The sequence below is a fragment of the Tinamus guttatus genome, unplaced genomic scaffold, assembly GCF_059628265.1.
Source record: "Tinamus guttatus ecotype Peru unplaced genomic scaffold, ASM5962826v1 Tinamus_guttatus_pri_ptg000840l, whole genome shotgun sequence".
Lineage (NCBI taxonomy): Eukaryota > Metazoa > Chordata > Aves > Tinamiformes > Tinamidae > Tinamus > Tinamus guttatus.
This window is the reverse complement of record NW_028289374.1, coordinates 1-15,312: the sequence shown is the minus strand read 5'-3', so window position 1 is coordinate 15,312 and position 15,312 is coordinate 1. Positions and strand designations below refer to the sequence as shown.

The 15,312-nt window shown below is 63.7% G+C and overlaps 1 protein-coding gene across 1 annotated transcript; it reads left to right on the top strand.

Moving 5' to 3' along the window:
- The first annotated feature begins 3,577 nt into the window (after positions 1–3,577).
- Positions 3,578–13,661, top strand: LOC104573830 (adenylosuccinate synthetase isozyme 2). Its single transcript, XM_088537663.1, has 13 exons — positions 3,578–3,808; positions 4,420–4,522; positions 5,134–5,202; positions 5,946–5,996; positions 6,758–6,824; positions 8,101–8,208; positions 9,510–9,591; positions 10,789–10,915; positions 11,670–11,824; positions 11,911–12,035; positions 13,161–13,258; positions 13,371–13,520; positions 13,609–13,661. Exons 1-13 carry the CDS (start codon positions 3,578–3,580, stop codon positions 13,659–13,661), a joined length of 1,419 nt encoding a protein of 472 aa, XP_088393789.1.
- Positions 13,662–15,312: the final 1,651 nt, after the last annotated feature.

Sequence of the window (15,312 nt, the reverse complement as noted above, 5' to 3'; positions counted from 1 at the left end):
CGTTCCTTGGAAGTGCAGACAAGGGGGTCGCCAATCCCTAAATCCTCCAGCATTCCTGGCCGGAGCTCGGCTGGGTGCCGGATCATCTCCGTAGCTTCTGTCCTCCTCGTAGCGGAAAACAAGGAATAATTGTTGGTTTTCCTCAGGGTTCCTGCAGGATTTTCCCTTGGAACCTCAGCCGGGCGGGAGGAAGCGCCGGGAAAAGCCGCTTCTCCGGCGCTCCGGAATTGCAGCCGGGTGTAGAGGACACCCTGGGATGAGTTGTACCGGATACCGCCGAGGCCGCTCCGATGGTGACAAGCAGGGCCTTCCCGCCGCTCTCCCTCCGGAGCGCCGGCTTTTCCCTGGAAAACCGCCTGCCCTTCCCCCTCCTTGTTTGAAATTCCAACCCTTTTTTTGTCTTTTTTCTTGAATTTCCGCTTTTAAATCCGGGTCTTTCCTCCTTTTCCTCCCTTGGCGCCGGAGCGCTCCGGCCGCCGCGCGTTTTCCGGACGTGTGCGAGTGCGTGACCGTTTTTATAGCAAAACAGCGTTCCCGTTATTTTAGAATCCCAAATCCCGCTGTTTTCCGCTCATTTTGGGCCGCCGGTGACAGGCGGCGCCGGAGCGGGGACACAGGCAGAGCTGCCCCCCGGGGCCGCTCCGTCGTCACCCCCTTCCCTCCATGGAAAACACTCGGAAAACCAAGGAGGGAACAGCGGGAAAAGGGGGTGGGGGGTGTCAACCTTTGAGCCTCTATGGTCCTTTTTAAATAATAAAAAATACTAAAAAAAGGGGTTTTTGCTGGGGATAAAGTAGAGCTGCCGCCGCGGCGTCAGTCAGACCAAGAGATCTTAGCGACTTGGGTCGGTGTCTTCTCTTCTTTCCGTTGTTTTTCCCTTTTTTCCTGCACATCCTTCGGTTGTTGGCGTCGTCGGTTCGTTTTTTTGTTAAATAAAAGGAAAAAAAACGAAAAAAATATAATAATGGTTAATTGAGGCCCCCGCCGCCTGTTCCTAGAGCTGTTTCAGTGTTCCGGGGTTGTTGTCTTCGTTGCTGTAGCCGGGGGGAGCCCCGCGGAGGCTCTCCCTGTTTTTTTAGGAATTCGGGAGCGTTCGGCGGTGGCCGGGCCGAGGGTCTTTTTTCCGGTTGTTCCTTTCTCCCGCCGTGGACCGTGTAAGCGCGTGGTTGTTGCCGCCTGTTACCTTCCCTTGGGGCTCTGGCAAATGTAGGATCCCAGCTGCCGTTTTTGGAATAAAACAACCGTTCGCTTGAAACGTTCCGGAGCGGCCCCGGCTGCCGTCACCGTGTGTGTCTGTGGGGACGGGGACGAGGCCGGTGGCCATGGGGATGTCAGTGGAGGCTGGTGATGGCCATGGGGACATTAATGGGGGTGACCGATGGTCATGGGGACGTCAATAGGGGCTGCCCGTGGCCATGGGGACGTGTGTGGGGCTGGTGATGGCCATGGGATGTCAATGGGGCTGGGGAGGGACATGGGGACGTCAATGGGGTTGGTGATGACCATGGGGACGTCAATGGGGCTGGTGAGGGACATGGGGACGTCAATGGGGGCTGGTGATGGCCATGGGGATGTCTGTGGGGCTGGTGATGACCATGGGGACATTAATGGGGGTGACCAATGGTCATGGGGACGTCAATGGGGACTGCCCATGGCCATGGGGATGTCAGTGGGGGCTGGTGAGGGACATGGGGATGTCAGTGGAGGCTGGTGATGGCCATGGGGACGTCAGTGGGGCTGGTGATGGCCATGGGGACGTCAATTGGGGGCTGCCTGTGGCCATGGGATGTCAATGTGAGCTGTTGATGGCCATGGGACGTCAATGGGGGCAACTGATGGCCATGGGGACGTCAATGGGGGCTAGTGGTGGTCATGGGGACAACAATGGGGCTGGTGATGACCATGGGGGTGTCAATGGGGGCTGGCGATGGCCATGGGGACGTCTGTGGGGCTGGTGAGGGACATGGGGATGTCAATAGGGCTGGTGATGGCCTTGGAGACATCAATGGGGGCTGCTGAGGGCCATGGGGACATCAATGGGGGTTGCCCATGGCCATGGGACATCAATGAGGGCTGGCGATGGCCATGGGGACGTCAATGTGGGCTGGTGAGGGACATGGGGACGTTAATTGGGGCTGCCCATGGCCATGGGGACGTTAATGAGGGCTGGGAATGGCCATGGGGACGTCAGTGGGGGTTGGTGATGGCCGTGGGGACATCGATGGGGCCTGGCGATGGCCATGGGGACGTTAATGGGGGCGGCCAGTGGTCATGGGATGTCAATGGGGGCTGGTCAGGGCCATGGGGACATCAATGGGGGCTGCCCATGACCATGGGGACGTCAATGGGGGTGGCCGATGGCCATGGGGATGTCAATGGGGGCAGCTGATGGCCATGGGGATGTCAATGGGGGCTGGTGAGGGACATGGGGACGTTAATGGGGGCTGGTGATGGCCATAGGGATGTCAATGGGGGCTGGTGATGGCCATGGGGATGTCTATGGGGGCGGCCAGTGGCCATGGGGATGTCAATGCGGGCTGGTAATGGCCATGGGGACGTCTATGGGGGTGGCCGATGGCCATGGAGACGTCAATGGGGGCTGCCCATGGCCATGGGGACATTGATGGGGGTGACCCATGGCCACAGGGACGTCAATGGGGGATGGTGAGGGACATGGGGACATTAATGGGGGCTGCGGATGGCCATGGGGACATCAATGGGACCTGCCCATGGCCATGGGGACGTCAGTGGGGCTGGCGATGGCCATGGGACATCAATGGGGGCAGCCGGTGGCCATGGGGACATCAATGGGGGCTGCCCACGGCCATGGGGACAAGCCAGGGTGGCCGTGGGGAAAACAACCAGCTCTGGTTGGGATGTTGGGCGGTGGTGGCCCTGGGGCCAGGACACAGGGCCTCGTGGTGGCCATGGGGACCACAGGAATGGGACCTGGGGCCTGCCCATGGTCACGGGGGCTGGCGGTGGCCACGGGAGCCGATGGTGGCCCCAGCGTTGGGTCCTGTGGCCACAGGGGCTGGCGCCGGGGCCCGGCGGTGCCACCCGCCCCTTGGTGACATCCGTGGGGCTCATGGAGCCGCAGGGACAACCCCGGGGCCACCAGTGGCCACGTGGCGACCGCGGGGACTAGCGACGGCCACGGGGCGGCCCCAAGAGCCCCCCGCGGGTGCCCCCATTTTGCTTCCTGGCAGGGAAGCGCCGCCATTTTGGAGGCGGGCAGCGAGGCCGCTCCGCGCGCGGCCATTTTGGAGGGGGCGGGCGGGCGCCGCCATCTTGGGGCAGGCGAGCCGGAGCGGCGCGGCAACGCGCAGGCGCGGGCGCCATGACGGTGGCGGGCAAGGCCGTGCGGTGAAGCCACCCCGGACGCCGCCATGTTGGGGCAGGAGAGCGGCGCGGCGCGGGCGCCATGCTGGTAGCGGGCAAAACCGCACGGTGAAGCCGGCGCGTGCGCCGCCATATTGGGACAGGCGAGCCGGGCGGCGCGGGCGCCATGCCGGTGGTGGGCAAGGCCGCGCGGTGAAGCCGGCGCGGGCGCCGCCATGTTGGGCGGCGGGCACACATGGCCGGGCCGGCGGGCGCGGGGCTGCGGAATGGCGGCGGCGACGGCGACGGTGGCCGCGAGGGCGACGGTGGCCGCGAGGGCGATGGCGGCCCCGGCGCGAAGCGGGCGCGCGCGGACGCGGACGGGAACCGCCTCACGGTGGTGCTGGGCGCGCAGTGGGGCGATGAGGGGAAGGGGAAGGTGGTCGATCTGCTCGCCATGGACGCCGACCTCGTGTGCCGCTGCCAGGTGTGTGGGGCGTGTGGGGCACGTGTGGGGCACGTGTGGGGCGTGGGGAGCTTGTGGGGCAGGTGGGGGGTGTGTGGGGCAGGTGCGAGCTGTGGGGGGGATGTGGGAGGCCTGTGGGGCGTGTGGTGGGCGTGTGTGGCATATGGGGCATGTGGGGAGCGTGTGGGGTGTGTGGGGCCTGTGGGGAATGTATGGGGCGCATGTGGGGCTGCAGAATCCGTTTTGCCCCCACATCAGTGGGGCAGATACGGGGCGGGAGGACCCACTGACTCCTCAATCTATGGGGCTGGAAGATCCATTTTCCTCCCCACATCAGTGGGCCACGCGTGGGGCGGGAGGACTTGCTGCCTCCTTGATCTATGGGGCTGGAAGATCCATTTTGCCCCCCACATCAGTGGGGCTGGAGAACCCGCTGCCTCCCTGATCTGTGGGGCTGGAAGATCCATTTTGCACCCCCCATCAGTGGGGCTGGAGAACCCACTGCTTCCTTGATCTATGGGGCTGGAAGATCCATTTTGCCCCCCACATCAGTGGGGTGGCTTGGCAGCCTATGGGGCAGCCCTGTGCGGGATCCGTGGGGCCGTCCCCATCCCGCCGTGCCGTCCCCATAGGGCGGCAACAACGCGGGGCACACGGTGGTGGTGGACGCCGTGGAGTACGACTTCCACCTGCTGCCCAGCGGCGTCCTCAACCGCCGCGCGACGTCCTTCATCGGTGAGCGGCCCCACGGCGTCCCCTGCCCCACGGCATCCCCAGCCCCACAGCATGTCCTGCCCCACGGCACGCATCCCCTGCCCCATGGTGTACTCTGCCCCACAGTGTCCTGTGCCCCATAGCATCCAATCCCCGTGTCCCCCTCGTGTCCCCCCGCATCCCCTCCGTGTCCCCTCCACGTTCCCCCCGTGTCCCCCCCCGTGTCCCTTCCATGTCCCCCGTGTCCCCTCCATGTCCCCTCTGTCCCTTCCATGTCCCCCCATGTCCCCTCTGTCCCTTCTGTGTCCCCTCCACGTTCCCCCCGTGTCCCCCATGTCCTGTCCACGTCCCCTCTGTGTCCCCTCCACGTCCCCTCTGTCCCCTCCGTGTCCCCTCCACTTTCCCCCCACGTCCCCCCGTGTCCCCTCTGTGTCCCCTCCATGTCCCCCCATGTCCCTTCTGTCCCCTCCGTGTCCCCTCCACGTTCCCCCCACATCCCCCCGTGTCCCCTCTGTCCCTTCCGTGTCCCCTCCACGTTCCCCCCGTGTCCCCTCCACATCCCTCCGTGTCCCCCACGTCCCCTCCGTGTCCCCTCCGTCCCCCCGGCCGCGCTCCCATCCCTCTTTCCGCAGGGAACGGTGTCGTCATCCACCTGCCGGGGCTGTTCGAGGAGGCCGAGAAGAACCTGAAGAAGGGACCGGGTGGGTGACAGGGCTGGGGACACCCGGGGACCCCCTGGGACCCCCTGGGGACCCCCTGGGACCTCCCGGGGACACCCAGGACACCCCAGGACACCCCAGGGACCTCCTGGGGATCCCCTGAGACCTCCTGGGGACACCCCAGGGACCCCCTGGGGACATCCTGGGACACCTTGGGGACCCTCCCCCGAGGACCCCCTGGGGACCCCCCGAGGACCCGCTGGGGACCCCCTAGGGACCCCCTGGGGACCCCCTGGGACACCCTGGGACAGCCAAGGACACCCTGGGACCCTCTAGGGACCCCCCGGGACACCCGGGGACATCCTAGGACCCCATGGGGACACCCTGGGACACTCCGGGAACCCCAGGGACCCCTTGGGGACACCCTGAGGACCCCCCTGGAGACCCCCAGGGACATCCTGAGGACACCCCAGGGATCCTCTGGGGACACTCCGGGACACCTTGGGGACCCCCTGGGGACATCCCGGGACACTCGGGGACCCCCTGGGACACTTGGGGACACCCCGGGGACCGCCCGAGGACCCCCTGGGGACATCTGGGGACCTCCTAGGGACCCCCTGGGGGCACCCGGGCGCCCCGGGGACATCCCGGGACCCCCCTAGGGACACCCTGGGGACACCCTGGGGACATTCTGGGACCCCCTGGGGACCTGCCGTGTCCCCGCCGTGGGGCAGAGCCCGGAGGGGTCCCGCTATGGGGCTGAGCTCGGCCCTGTCTCCCCACAGGCCTGGAAGGTTGGGAATCCCGGACCGTCATCTCGGACCGGGCGCACATCGGTGAGCGCCGGGGGGACATTGGGGACACGTTGGGGACATTGGTGACATTGGGGACACGTTGGTGACTTTGGGGACGCTTTGGGGACATTGGGGACACTGGGGACATCAAGGACTTGTTGGAGACATTGGGGACACGTTGGGGACATTGGGGACACTGGGAATCCCGGACCATCATCTCGGACCGGGCGCACATTGGTGAGCACCGGAGGGACATTGGGGACACTGGGGACATCAAGGACATGCTGGAGACATTGGGGACATGTTGGGGACACTGGGGACACTGGGAGTCTCGGACCGTCATCTCGGACCGGCTGCACATTGGTGAGCGCCAGGGGGACATTGGGGACATGTTGGGGACATTGGTGACACTGGGGACATGTTGGGGACATTGGGGACACTGGGAATCCCGGACCGTCATCTCGGACCGGGCGCACATTGGTGAGCGCCAGGAGGACATTGGGGACACGTTGGGGACACTGGGGACACATTGGGGACATGGGGGACACAGGGACATTGGGGACACATTGAGGATATTGGGGTCATTGGGGACCCATTGGGGACACGGGGGACACGTTGGGGACACTTTGGAAGCACTGGGGACACATTGGGGGACTCGTTGGGGATATTGGGGACACATTGGGGATGTTGGGGACACATTGGGGACACGGGGACATTGGGGACGTTGGGGACACATTGGGGACGTTGGGGACACTTTGGGGACACTGTCCCCCCTCTCCATCCCCGCTCCCCTTTTCCCGCAGTCTTCGACTTCCACCAGGCTGTGGACGGGATCCAGGAGCAGCAGCGGCAGCAGCAGGACGGCAGGAAGTGAGCGGATCCCTGCGGATCGGGATGATCCCGGCTCCATACGGAATGGGACGATCCCGGCTCCCTATGGGACGATCCCGGCTCCCTATGGGACAATCCCAGCTCCCTACAGAACGGGGCGATCCCGGCTCCCTATGGAACGGGGCGATCCTGGCTCCCTATGGGACGATCCCGGCTCCCTATGGGACAATCCCAGCTCCCTACGGAACGGGGCGATCCTGGCTCCCTATGGGACGATCCCGGCTCCCTATGGAACAGGACGATCTCAGCTCCCTATGGAATGGGACCATCCCAGTTCCCTACGGAACAGGATAATCCCAGTTCCTTCGGGACTCTCCCAGCTCCCTACTGATTGGGATGATCCTGGCTTCCTATGGGACCATTCCGGCTCCCTGTGGGATGATCCCAGCTCCCTACGGATCGGGACTATCCTGGCTCCCTATGGGACAATCCCAGCTCCCTACAGGACCTTCCCAGCTCCCTGCAGGACGATCCCGGCTCCCTATGGGATGATCCTGGCTCCCTACACAACAGGATGATCTCAGCTCCCTATGGAACGGGACCATCCCGGTTCCCTACGGAACAGGATAATCCCGGTTTCTTACGGGATCATCCCGGCTCCCTACGGAACAGGACGATCCCAGCTCCCTACGGGACCATCGCGGCTCCCTACGGATCAGGAGCATCCTGGCTCCCTATGGGACGATCCCAGCTCCCTACAGAACAGGATGATCCCAGTTCCTTATGGGACCATCCCGTCTCCCTACGGATTGGGACGATCCTGGCTCCCTGTGGGACGATCCTGGCTCCCTGTGGGACGATCCCGGCTCCCTACGGAACAGGACGATCTCAGCTCCCTACGGGACCTTCCCGGCTCCCTATGGAATGGGATGATCCCGGCTCCCTATGGAATGGGATGATCCCGGCTCCCTATGGAGTGGGACCTTCCCAGCTCCCTGCGGGGTGATCCCGACTCCCTACGGGACCATCCCGGCTCCCTGCAGAATGGGTTGATCCTGGCTCCCTATGGGACCATCCCGACTCCCTATGGGACCATCCCGGCTCCCTACGGAACAGGATGATCCTGGCTCCCTACGGGACCATCCCGGCTCCCTGCGGATTGGGGTGATCCCGGCTCCCTGTGGGACCATCCCAACTCCCTACAGGACCTTCCCAGCTCCCTACGGATCGGGACGATCCTGGCTCCCGGCTGGCTTCTTCCCTGCCGGGTTGTCCCAGTTTTCCCCCCATCCCGTTTTCCGGTGTCCCTCGGCAGCCTCGGGACAACCCGGAAGGGCATTGGCCCTGTCTACGCGGCCAAGGCGTCGCGCGCCGGACTCCGGATCTGCGACCTCCTGGCCGACTTCGGACAGTTTTCCAAGAAGTGAGGGCGGATCCGGAGCGGATTTGGGATCGGCGCCTCCGGGTCCCAATTTGGGGCTCTCCGTGGGGACAGGAAGGGGTTTGGGGACTCCATGGGGACAAAATCGGGATTGAGGGATTAATGGGGACAAAACCGGGATTGAGGGGACTCCATGGGAACACAAAGGGGTTTGGGGGCTCCATGGGGACAAAACTGGGATTGAGGGATTAATGGGGACAAAACCGGGATTGAGGGGACTCCATGGGAACACAAAGGGGTTTGGGGGGGCCATGGGGACAAAACTGGGATTGAGGGGGCTCCATGGGGACAGGAAGGGAATTTGGGGGCTCCGTGAGGACAAGAAGGGGGTTTGGGGGCTCCATGGGGACAAAACCAGGATTGAGGGGGCTCCATGGGAACAGGAAGGGGATTTGGGGGCTCCATGGGGACAAAACCGGGATTGAGGGGGCTCCATGGGGACAAAATCGGGATTGAGGGAACTCCATGGGAACACAAAGGGGTTTGGGGGCTCCATGGGGACAAAACTGGGATTGAGGGGGCTCCATGGGGACAGGAAGGGGATTTGGGGGCTCCATGGGGACATCAGGGGGATCTGGGGGCTCCGTGGGGACAACAAGGGCGTTGGGGGTTCCATGGGGACAACAAGGGGGCCTGGGGGCTCCGTGGGGACAGGAGGGGGTTGGGGGGACTCTATGGGGACAAGAAGGGGGTCTGGGGGCTCCGTGGGGACACGAAGGGGGTTGAAGGGACTCCATGGGGACAGGAAGGAGATGTGGGAGCCCCATGGGGACAACAAGGGGGTTTGGGGACTCCATGGGGACAGGAGGGGGTTGAGGGGGCTCTATGGGGACAGGAGGGCCCTGGGGGCTCCAAGGGGACACGAAGGGGGTTTGGGGGCTCCATGGTGACAAGAAAGGGATCTGGGGGCTCCGTGGGGACAAGAAGGGGGTTTGGGGGCTCCATGGGGACAAGAAGGGGATCTGGGGGCTCTGTGGGGACAGGAGGGGGTCTGGGGGCTCCATGGGGACAGGAGGGGATTGAGGGGACTCTGTGGGGACAGGAGGGGGTTGAGGGGACCCTATGGGGACAGGAGGGCCCTGGGGACTCTGTGGGGACAGGAGGGGGTTGGGGGGACTCTATGGGGACAGGAGGGGGTTGAGGGGACCCTATGGGGACAGGAGGGCCCTGGGGACTCCGAGGGGACATGAGGGGGTTGAGGGGACCCTATGGGGACAGGAGGCGGTTGAGGGGACCCTATGGGGACAGGAGGCCCCTGGGGCCACCCTGTGTCCCCCCCGCAGGTTCGAGGCGCTGGCCCGGCAGTACGAGGCCACCTACCCCGGGCTGAGGATCGACACCGCGGCCGAACTGCGGCAACTGCAGGTGGGTTGGGGGGACCCCCCATGGGGTTGGGGGGACCCCTGAGGGATTGGGGACCCCCCATGGGCTTGGGGACCCCCCATGGGCTTGGGGACCCCCCTGTGCTTTGGGGGACACCCCTAAGGGATTGGGGACCCCGGGGTTTGGGGGACCCCTAAGGGCTTGGGGGACCCCCCCAAGGGCTTGGGGACCTCGGAGTTTGGGGGACCCCTAAGGGCTTGGGGACCCCCTAAGGGCTTGGGGACCCCCCTGTGCTTTGGGAGACACCCCTAAGGGATTGGGGACCCCCTAAGGGATTGGGGGACCCCCCATGGGTTTGGGGACCCCGGGCTTTGGGGGACCCCTAAGGAATTGGGGACCCCCCTGTGCTTTGGGGGACCCCCTAAGGCTTTGGGGGACCCCCTAAGGGATTGGGGACCCCTCTAAGGGCTTGGGCATTCCCCATGAGCTTGGGGACCCTCCCATGCTTTGGGGGACATCCCTAAGGGCTTGGGGACACCCCTGCATTTTGGGGAATCCGTAAGTGATTGGGGACCCCCCATGGGCTTGGGGACCCCCAAGGGCTTGGGGATCACCTGGCATTTTTGGGGACCCCCCTTCATTTTGGGGACATCTGTGCATTTTGGGGCCCTCTCTCTGCATTTTGGCGACCCCTCCCGAGGGCTCGGGGACCCCCCTAAGGACTTGGGGACCCCCCTGCCCTTTGGGGACTCCCCGACATTTGGGGGACCTCCCAATGTCTTGGGGACCCCCCGGCTTTTTGGGGACCCCCCCGCGTTTTGGGGACCCCCCCATGGGCTTGGGGACCCCCTTAAGGACTTGGGGACCCCCTGCATTTTGGGGCCTCCTCCCTGCTTTTTGGGGAGCCCCCAGCGTTTTGGGGACCCCCCCACGGGCTTGGGGACCCCCTTAAGGACTTGGGGACCCCCCTGCATTTTGGGGACCCCTCTGCATTTTGGGGATCCTCCCACGTTTTGGGACCCCCCACCATCTTGGTGACTCCCCCCCACATTTTGGGGACCCCCCTGTGTTTCAGGGACCCCCCCCTTAGTGCTTGGCTTCCCCCTTCCCAACGCTGTCCTGAACGGGAGCATCCCGGCTCCCTCCGGAATGGCCCCATCCCGGGAGCATTCCGGGACCATCCCGGCTCTCCGGCCGCTTCCCGATCCCGGCTCTCCCGCCGCTTCCCGATCCCGGCAGGTTTACGCGGAGCGGATCCGGCCGCTGGTGCGGGACGGGGTCCACTTCATGCACCAGGCGCTCCATGGGCCGCCCCGGAAAATCCTGGTGGAAGGAGCCAACGCCGCCCTCCTGGATATCGACTTCGGTGAGCGCCGCATCCGCCGGGATGCTCCCGGCATTCCCGGCACGGGGACGGATCCGTTTGGGATGTCCTCCAGCTGCACCGGCTGGGAAGCTCCCGGGAATGCTTCCCCATTCCCGGCATGGGGATGTATCAGTTTGTGACATCCTCCTAATGCACTGGCCGGGATGCTCCCGGGAATGCCGCCCCGCTCCCGGCATTCCCGCCACGGGGATGTATCCGTTCGGGATGTCCTCCCACTGCACCGGCTGGGATGCTCCCGGGAATGCCGCCCCGCTCCCGGCATTCCCGGCACGGGGATGTATCCATTTGGGATGTCCTGCTGCACTGGCTGGGATGCTCTGGGAATGCCACCCCGCTCCCGGCATTCCCAGCACGGGGACGGATCCGTTTGTGACATTGTCCAACTGCACCGTCGGGGGGGTCTGCACCAGCCGGGATGCTCCCAGGAATTCCGCACCCTCCTGGGAATGCCGCCCCCCCCGGCATTCCCGGCACAGGGACGGATCCGTGCAGGATATCCTCCCAATGCACCGGCCGGGAAGCTCCCGGGAATGCTGCCCCGCTCCCGGCATTCCCACCACGGGGACGGATCTGTCCAACTGCACCGTTGGGGGGTCCGCACTGGCCAGGACTCTCCCGGGAATGCTGCCCCCTCCTGGGAATGCAACCCCCCCCCACGGCATTCCGGGTCTGCACCGGCTGGGATGCTCCCGGGAATGCCGCCCCCCCCCAGCTCACGGCATTCCCGGCACAGGGACGTATCCGTTCGTGACGTCGTCCAACTGCACCGTGGGGGGGGTCTGCACCGGCCTCGGCGTTCCCCCCGGCTACATCGGAAAAGTCTACGGAGTTGTCAAGGCCTACACGACCCGCGTGGGCGTCGGGACCTTCCCGACGGAGCAGGACAACGTGAGTGGGAAGCGCTCGGCTCCGGAGAGCGTTGGATCCCCGTCCCGATCCCCATCCCGATCCCCATCCCGATCCTGATCCCGCAGGAAATCGGGGAGCTGCTGCGGTCGCGGGGCCGGGAATTCGGCGTCACCACGGGCCGGAAGCGCCGCTGCGGATGGCTGGACCTGGTGCTGGTCCGATACGCCCACATGATCAACGGCTTCAGCGCGTAAGGCCCCTTCCCGGCATTCCCGGTATTCCCAGTACTCCATTCCTGGCATTCCCGGTATTCCCAGTGTTCCATTCCTGGTATTCCCAGCATTCTCCTTTCTTTCGGGAAAGGACTCCCTCTTCCCTGCTCCTGCTTTTCCCCATATTCCCAATGTTCTCAACATGTAAGGACTCCCCCATCCCCTTGCCCAGTATTCCCAGTATTCCTGATATTCCCAGTATTCCCAACGCCTCCAGCATGTAAGGACCCCGCATTTCCCCTTACCTGCTCCCACTATTCCCAGCATTCCTGATATTCCCAGGATTCTCAATGGCTTCAACATGTAAAGGACTCCTGCCCCCCATCCCCGGCATTCCTGGTATTCCCAGTGTTCCATTCCTGGCATTCCCAGTATTCCCAGTGTTCCATTTCCGGCATTCCCAGCGTTCTCCTTTCCTTCGGGAAAGGACTCCCTCTTCCCTGCTCCTGCTTTTCCCCATATTCCCGGGATTCCCAACATGTAAGGACCCCCCCCATCCCCCTGCCCAGTATTCCCAGTATTCCCAATGGCTTCAGCATGTAAGGACCCCCTGTTTCCCCTTACCTGCTCCTGATATTCCCAGCATTCCTGATATTCCCAGTATTCCCAATGGCTTCAACATGTAAGGACCCCCCATTTCCCCTTACCTGTTCCCGCTATTCCCAGCATTCCTGATATTCCCGGTGTTCTCAATGGCTTCAGCACGTAAAGGACCCCTGCTCCTCATCCCTTTGCCTACTCCCAGTATTCCCGGTATTCCTGGTATTCCCAATGGCTTCAGCATGTAAGGACACCCCGTTTCCCCTTACCTGCTCCTGATATTCCCAGCATTCCTGATATTCCCAGTATTCCCAACGCCTTCAGCATGTAAGGACTCCCCATTTCCCCTTACCTGCTCCCGCTATTCCCAGTATTCCTGATATTCCTGGTATTCTCAATGGCTTCAGCGCACAAGGACCCCCTTTCCCTGCTTCCCGTATTCCTGATGTTCCCGATATTCTCAACAGCCTCAGTGTATAAGCCTCACTCCCAGTATTCCCAGTATTCCTGGTTTTCCTGGCGTTCCCCTTTCCGGAGCGCCGCATCCCTGCTCTTCCCCGCAGCCTGGCCCTCACCAAACTCGACATCCTGGACACATTCCCGGAGATCAAAGTGGGAGTGGAATATCGCTTGGACGGGAAACCCATTCCCTACTTCCCAGGTAAGGAAGCAGCCGGGACAAAACACAGGGAACGCCGGAATCCCGGGATGCTCCGTGCAGCCGGCGGGGGCTTTTCCCTCCAAATCCCGCCCCCTTTCCCGCATTCCCGCAGCCAGCCAGGAGCTGCTGGACCGCGTGTCCGTGCGCTACGAGACGCTCCCGGGATGGCTCCGGAGCACGGAAGGAGCGCGCGGATTTTCCGAGCTCCCGCCCCAGGCCCAGGGCTACGTCCGCTTCGTGGAGCAGCAGCTGGGGGTGCCAGGTGGGAACAAGGGGATTTTGGGAAGCGGGAAGGGAAAAAAACGGGATAAACCGCCCCCCTCCGACTCCCTTTTCCGTATCCCGCGCAGTGAAATGGGTCGGAGTCGGCAAATTCCGCGAATCCATCATCAAGGTTTTCTGAAGGAGCTGCCTTTGGAATGGGGGGGGGGCAGGAATGCCGCTCCCCCCCCCCGCCGATGTCACCGATTGTCCCACACTCCAGGGCCAGGTGCCCCCCCCCGTTTCCCGGTTTTTCCCGGCATTCCGGGCGTTTTCCGCTGTACAGATCTCGTGATAAAGCCGGGATTTATTTTCTGTTGCTTTGGCGGGGGGTGTTTATTGTGGGGGGGGTGTTTATTTGGGGGGGGGTATTTGGGGAGGGGTTCATTGGGGGGTGGTATTTATTTATTGGGGGGGGTCCCCCACATCACCCCCCCACATTGGGAAGTGTTTGGGGCCGGTGTCTCCCATGGGATTTATCCCTGTGCTCCATAAAGGGGGGGGGGGGGTTGGAGGAGGGCAGGATTTGGGGGGGGGCGGGTGTGACCCCCCCTCATTGCAATGGGCCCCCCCCCAATGGGGCCGGGGGGGGGGCACCAACCCCCAAGGAGGGGGGGCAGCTGCGGGTGATCCCTGTATCCCATAACCCCCCCTTTTCCCCATAGGAATTTGGGAATGGGGGGGATCCCACTGGGATGGGGGGGTCATCTATGGAGTGCCCCCCCCCCCGACATTAAATCAGAGACCCCCCCCCATCATTAAATTGGGACCCCCCCAGGGACCCCCCCAAGTGCTGCTGCAGGGCCCCATTGCCACATCCCTCCACCCTCCACCCCCCTCCTTTTTCCCATGGGAATTTGGGAATGGGGGCGGATCCCCCTGCGCCAGGGGGGGGTCCTCCCGTTCCGGGGGGGGTCATCTATGGAGCCCCCCCCCCCAATCATTAAATTGGGACCCCCCCAGGGACCCCCCCAAGTGCTGCTGCAGGGCCCCATTGCCGCATCCCTGCACCCTCCAACCCCCCACCCCTTTTTCCCATGGGAATTTGGGAATGGGGGATCCCACCCGGGGGGGGTTGGAGTGTGTCCCCCCCCCAGACATTAAATCAGGGACCCCCCCCATAATTAGGCTGGGAAACCCCCCCCCCCGAAATCCCCCCAAGTGCTGCTGCAGGGCCCTATTGCAGCATCCCTGTATCCTATAACCCCCCCCTTTTCCCTATGGGAATTTGGGAATGAGGGGAGGATCCCACCTGGGGGGATCATCTATGGAGTCCCCCCTCCCCAACATTAAATCAGGGACCCCCCCAAGTGCTGCTGCAGGGCCCCATTGCAGCATCCCTGTATCCCATAACCCCCCCTTTTCCCCATGGGAATTTGGGAATGGGGGGGATCCCACTGGGATGAGGGGGTCATCTATGGAGTGCCCCCCCCCCTCGACATTAAATCAGAGACCCCCCCATCATTAAATTGGGACCCCCCCAGGGACCCCCCCAAGTGCTGCTGCAGGGCCCCATTGCCACATCCCTCCACCCCCCTCCTTTTTTCCATGGGAATTTGGGAATGGGGGGGATCCCACCTGGGGGGGGCCATCTATGGATTCCCCCCCCATCATTAAATCGGGACCCCCCCCCGGGGACCCCCACAAGTGCTGCTGCAGGGCCCCATTGCAGCATCCCTGTATCCTATAACCCCCCTATCCCCATTTTTCCCCATTGGAATTTGGGAATGAGGGGAGGATCCCACCTGGGGGGGTTGGGAGATCATCTATGGAGCCCCCCCCGGTCATTAAAT